The 5,330-nt window shown below is 36.4% G+C and overlaps 1 protein-coding gene across 1 annotated transcript; it reads right to left on the bottom strand.

Annotated features, from left to right (window-relative positions):
- Window positions 1-3,536: 3,536 nt before the first annotated feature.
- On the bottom strand, window positions 3,537-5,109 carry LOC133786196 (uncharacterized). The gene is made up of 5 exons (XM_062225403.1): window positions 4,919-5,109; window positions 4,737-4,829; window positions 4,281-4,351; window positions 4,123-4,185; window positions 3,537-3,974 (listed from the first exon to the last, which is right to left on the bottom strand). Exons 1-5 carry the CDS (start codon window positions 4,980-4,982, stop codon window positions 3,672-3,674), a joined length of 594 nt encoding a protein of 197 aa, XP_062081387.1. The 5' UTR covers window positions 4,983-5,109; the 3' UTR covers window positions 3,537-3,671.
- Window positions 5,110-5,330: the final 221 nt, after the last annotated feature.

Genomic DNA, 5,330 nt, shown 5'->3' with positions numbered 1-5,330 from the left:
AGGAGAGAAATGAAGAGTGTGAGGGAGAGCTTGGATAATGGAGAGAGGCTGCTGTGAAGTTAGAGAGAGGAGAGATGCTGTCGTGAAGGAGAAAGAAAAGAGAGAAAGAGGGGAGATGCTGCCGTGAAGGAGAAAGAGAAGAGGGATTGCTGTGAAATCAGAAAAGAGAAGGAAAATAGAAGAAACTTAGGGTTTTTTTTTAACTTAAAATCTAATCAAATAAGCCCAAATTTTAAGCCCATTTAATTAAAAAAAAAGCCCAAAACATTATTTTAAAAAAAGCCCCACGTGCGAGGCAATAAAACAGCCAAAAAAGATCAAAACCATGAGGCATACGCCTCAGTCTGCCTTAGCCCGCCTCGCCTCTGTCCGCCTCACCCACGTGAGGCGTGCGCCTCACTGCCTCACTATGAGGCGGCGCCTCAGAGGCGTTTTTTTACCGCCTCGCCTCGAGGCGTACGCCTCAACTATTTTTTAAAACCATGACGGCATCAAAGAAGTTTCGCTCATTTGGTCGAGGCCTTAGGATAGAAATGCATGACAACTGTAATGGAAACACAACAATCAAATTAGAAACGACATAAGTTGATTAGTATAATTCAAAATTTCTTGAATTATTTAAATGTATTATAACTTACATGTCTCCTCGCAAGTACATCCTTCAAATGCAAATGCTTCGGTTGGCCTATGCTCTCCCACTGTAGCATCCTAGGGAACTTGAATCCACAGGGCTTGGCGTGTTCCTTCTGTAAATCAAGAATCGTCTCGTATGCCCAATATTACAAGGCTGGTGGATACCACTTGCAAGTGTACTTTGCCTCCACCTTAAAACCCTTAGAAGACTCCACCTCAGTGATCTTCTTCGCCTTCTTATCTGGTATTGTACCACCAATCGCTTTCATATCTCTATTGAATTGTTTCACAGTTGTATCGAATGAAAGGGATCCCCATGGATACTTCTCAAAATAATCTAAATCCTCGACCATCGACAATGAATCTCGCCAAATAGCATTGTCGTTCTCAGCGCCCAATAGGGGTGTACACGGTTTGGTTTGGTGCGGTTTAGAAGAATTTTTAAACCAAACCGCTCATGCGGTTTTTTCAAAATGAAAAACCAAACCAAACCATTAAAATTAAAAAACCAAACCAAACCAAACCATAAATAAATGGTTTGGTGCGGTTTGGTTTGGTTTTAACCATATAACCAAATTATTAAAATTTAAAACTTTTTTATTATAAAATAATTAACTAAATAATTATATTTAAATAATAATAATTTTAGCTTTACTTTTAAGACCATAAAAGTCTACAAGAAACTTATTGTCTTTGTTGTTGTAAGTTTAAGTATTTTGAATCATTTTATAGAAGTGAGAAAAAGAAATGTTTACTTTCTAAACAATGTGGGACTTTACATTTATTTTTTTACTTTTAGAAACTTGTGCATCTATTAAATACTATTAAAACATATCATAAACAATTAAATTGTTTGGCTTGGATGGTTTGGTATTAACTTAAGTGTAGGGGTTCAATCCTTTGAACCATCATTTCTAAAAATTATTTTTTTAGAAAAAATTACGGCCCGGTCCGGTTTAATTGGTTTTAAAAAATTAGAAACCGTGACCAAACCATTAAAGTTGAGCGGTCCGGTTAAACCGAACCATCAAAAAACGGTTTCATTGGTTACGGTTTTTGGCGGTTTGGTGCGGTGCGGTTTGGTTCCAAACCGCGGTTTGCGGTTTATCTGAACACCCCTAGCGCCCAATAGTATCCCCTCCACAAAGTAAACCAAACTGAGCTTGTACAAATCATCAGGTACATCGCACATACTAAAAGCTCGTTCCAAGATACTGAACCGAATGTCTTTTTCGGGTTCCACACTGAAATATGTATCAACTAGGCGGGAGGAAGTAATGTGAGGTTCAATGTCAATGGCAAGTGGTGGACAGGAGCAGCTCAGGCCAGTGATAATGGCAAACTCGTGCACCCCAAACTTACATAAGTTTGGGCCCATCAAGAAGTGCACCTCATTGCCACGCGGAGACTTGACCTTTCGCAAAAGCAGTGTGTGCACCAATGCCCCAGAGAACGAAAAGGGAGGGGCTATGAAGAATGGTCCAAAAACAGACTCATTCACCCTCCCCAACAATCCATGCTCCTCAAATCTTTTCTTCAATTTTGTTAACCTCCCGGAACCCCTATAGGTCATATGACCGACATAATGATCCTCCATAGGGATCTCAAGCGGTGGGATACGTTTGGGTGGCATCTGCAAAATATCAAAAAAAAAAAAAAAGAATTAGTTGAATTTATAAAAAATACTCAATCTATTGTTGTCATCGAAATGGGATCGATGTACCATCAAAATAGCATCGATGGAGCATGGAATCGATGCTATTTATGTTTAGCATCGATGTGGCATCGATTATGCATCAGCATCGATGTAGCATCGATAAACCATCGATGGCCTTTCGATGGTACATCGATGCAGCCTTTCGATTCCACATCGATGTCATGTCGATGCTGATGCGAACATCTAATTTAAATGTTATTTTCGATGTGATATCGATGGTGTATCGATGTCGAATCGATGCCATATATGTTCAGCATCGATATGGCATCGATTGCGCATCGATTATACTCCAGCATCGATTATGCATCGATGTGGTATCGATATACCATTGATTATGAAAGAATCGACATGGCATCGATATACCATCGATGGAGAATCGATTGCTCAGTGTATGTCATCGATGGAGCATCGATGTGGAATTGAAATAACATCGACCCATAAATTTTTTGCAGAATTTGCAGAATGCATATAGAATCAAACTCATTTTAAGTTACATTTTTTGCAAAATAAAGATTAAGATTTATACATTACGATTCAAATTTAAAAAAAAAAAAACCACATTACAACCGAATGTCTTACCTTACCGTGGCTGGCGATGGAGAAGACGGTGGCGACGGCGACTATGAGGAGAGAGAGAGCTTCGCCTGAGAGAGATGATGAGAATGTGAACCGAGAGAAAATAATGAGATAGAAATGAGAGAGTTTGGCTGGGAAGGGGAAAGAGTTTGGTTTGGCTGGGAAGAGGGAAGAGTTTGGATTGGCTGGGAAGAGAGAAGGTGAGGGGTCTCGGTTAGTGATATGGGTATTTTTGTCCAAAATTTTAAAATGGCATATATATGTTGGCATTTAAAAAAAAAAATTTAAGCATTATGAATTATAAATTCGTATACTTTAAAAACATCAAAGTCAAAAATTTGAATATTTTCTATTTTACAATTTTCAATATTGTGGTCTCCAAACAAGAAAAATAAAAAATTTAACCATTTAAATAAATGAAAGCTTCTTGACTAATTTGAGCACCTAAAATTGTAAATTCATTTTTAACATTTCACAATTTAATATACTTCTCAAAATTAAAAAATTATCATTTTAACAGTTGATAAAATATAATTATGGACAATATAAACACTTGATAAAATTGAAAAATTAATAATTTAGCTTTTAAAAGTTCAAAAAATTTAGACTATTGGCAAAAATTGAACTCACATTATACACAAGGCATTCCTACATATAGTTAATCTCATGTTTTCACAGCATGGAGAGAGAATAATTCTCAAACAGACAATACTTTGCAGCAACTTTACCAGCAAAGATATCCAAATCAAAGTTCAACAATCTTTGGCTTTTTTTCAGACTGTTTCTTTCTTGCTTTGGCTTTGGCAGATTTAGATCTTTTGTGTTTGGTGGATAATATTGTTATGACATCCTCATTCTCACTGCCATCTTCTTCACCATGATCATTTTTGTCAATCTCATTCTCCTCCTCATCACTACCACTATCATCAGATTCAGTTCCACTGCTGCTGACAGCCAAAGGAATTCTTGGTTGACACCCTGCAATTGCAGATTCCGCAGCAGCCACAGCATCAGGGGTTCGAAGATCAGTAATACCCAGCATCAAGTCCTGTAAATTGAGTGGTTAACTCAAGAAAATCAATCCTTATTCAAGCATTATATACATATATATATATATATATAACATTTAAAAAAGGCCTGATATATATACAAAGAGAGAATGAGAATGAGGGAGAGAGAGCTGCAGAAAGAGATACCATTTCAATAACTTGAGATTCATTTCCATCTAGAGCTTCAATATCATAGCTCTTTGAATTGTCCTACAAACACAGTTCATCAAATATTTAAGAAAGATGATTCTACACTCAGCTGTGTACACCAATTCTAGCCTCAAATGTAAGATTAGCATGCCAACCTGTGCATCAAGCTGCAATTTTTCATTGGCTTCTGAAATGACTCCCAGGAAGTCTTTTACTTTTCCAAGAACTGAATAAAAAAGACAAAGAAATCAATCAAAATCAAATATCGAATGTCAAAGGCACTTCATGAATCTTTACATGCTCGTATAAGAAAAGAAACTCAACATTACTAATTCTAGTTCAACATTTTCTCCTCTTATTCCCAATGCCATGAAAATATGCAATCTTTGAGAAAAGGGAACAAAACAATTAATAATAATAATGAAAAAAAAACTACCAAGAAAATTGAAAAGTTATATATATAAAAAAAATACAAACAGACCAAAACAATTCAGGGATCATAAAAAAAAAAAGATAATGAAGAAAAAGATAGGTACAACGATGGAAAGAATAGCCCATTTTTTACATAAATAAACTATTCAAAACCAAAATATACGAAATTTAGTAAGTACATTGACTCCGAGGGACAGGGGCAATGGTGGGCTTTTCATCAGTGTTGATTTTCTTTTCTTGAGATTCTGATTTACAGACAAGTACCGCTGATTCTGCATAAATATACATAAGTCGGTTAATAATAGAGTAAGAAAAGGCATAATTGTGACTAAAATAAAGAGACAAGGCAGAAAAGAAAGACCTAAGGATGATGTAGAGGGATTCTTGTGCTCCAACTGTAGAAGCTCCTTACTGGTTCCTCCCATGATTATGGCAGAGGTGAAGAAGACGAGAGCAGCCGACGAGGTACAATACGGCGGCGCTGCAACTGTGTTCTCTTCTAACAGCCCCAAAACCTTTTCTTTATTCTACTTCATAATGATCCTCCAAAATACTACAGGTTAACTTCATAATCGGTTTTCTTTACTTTCTTTTGGGCTTTGAGTTGGGCTGAATAGATTATTTGTCATATAATTTGTCCAGTTATTGAGTTTTACCAACACAGTTTAAAGTAACGATTTGTACCACTTTTAGTACTGTCTATAAATTTTGATTATTTGCGGGTGGAAAACTCTGAAGGCCTGTTTGAAAACATTTATATAATTTTTAGGCCA

This window comes from Humulus lupulus, chromosome 1, assembly GCF_963169125.1.
Source record: "Humulus lupulus chromosome 1, drHumLupu1.1, whole genome shotgun sequence".
Taxonomy (NCBI): Eukaryota; Viridiplantae; Streptophyta; class Magnoliopsida; order Rosales; family Cannabaceae; genus Humulus; species Humulus lupulus.
This window is presented reverse-complemented; position numbering and strand designations above follow the sequence as displayed.

Coding starts and splice junctions, on each gene's coding strand:
- LOC133786196 (XM_062225403.1), bottom strand. CDS start 4,982: ATGGGAGGAACCAGTAAGGAGCTTCTACAGTTGGAGCACAAGAATCCC. Junction 4,830..4,918: donor TCCCTCTACATCATCCTTAG/GTCTTTCTTTTC, acceptor ATATTTATGCAG/AATCAGCGGTACTTGTCTGT. Junction 3,975..4,122: donor AATCTCAAGTTATTGAAATG/GTATCTCTTTCT, acceptor CTCAATTTACAG/GACTTGATGCTGGGTATTAC.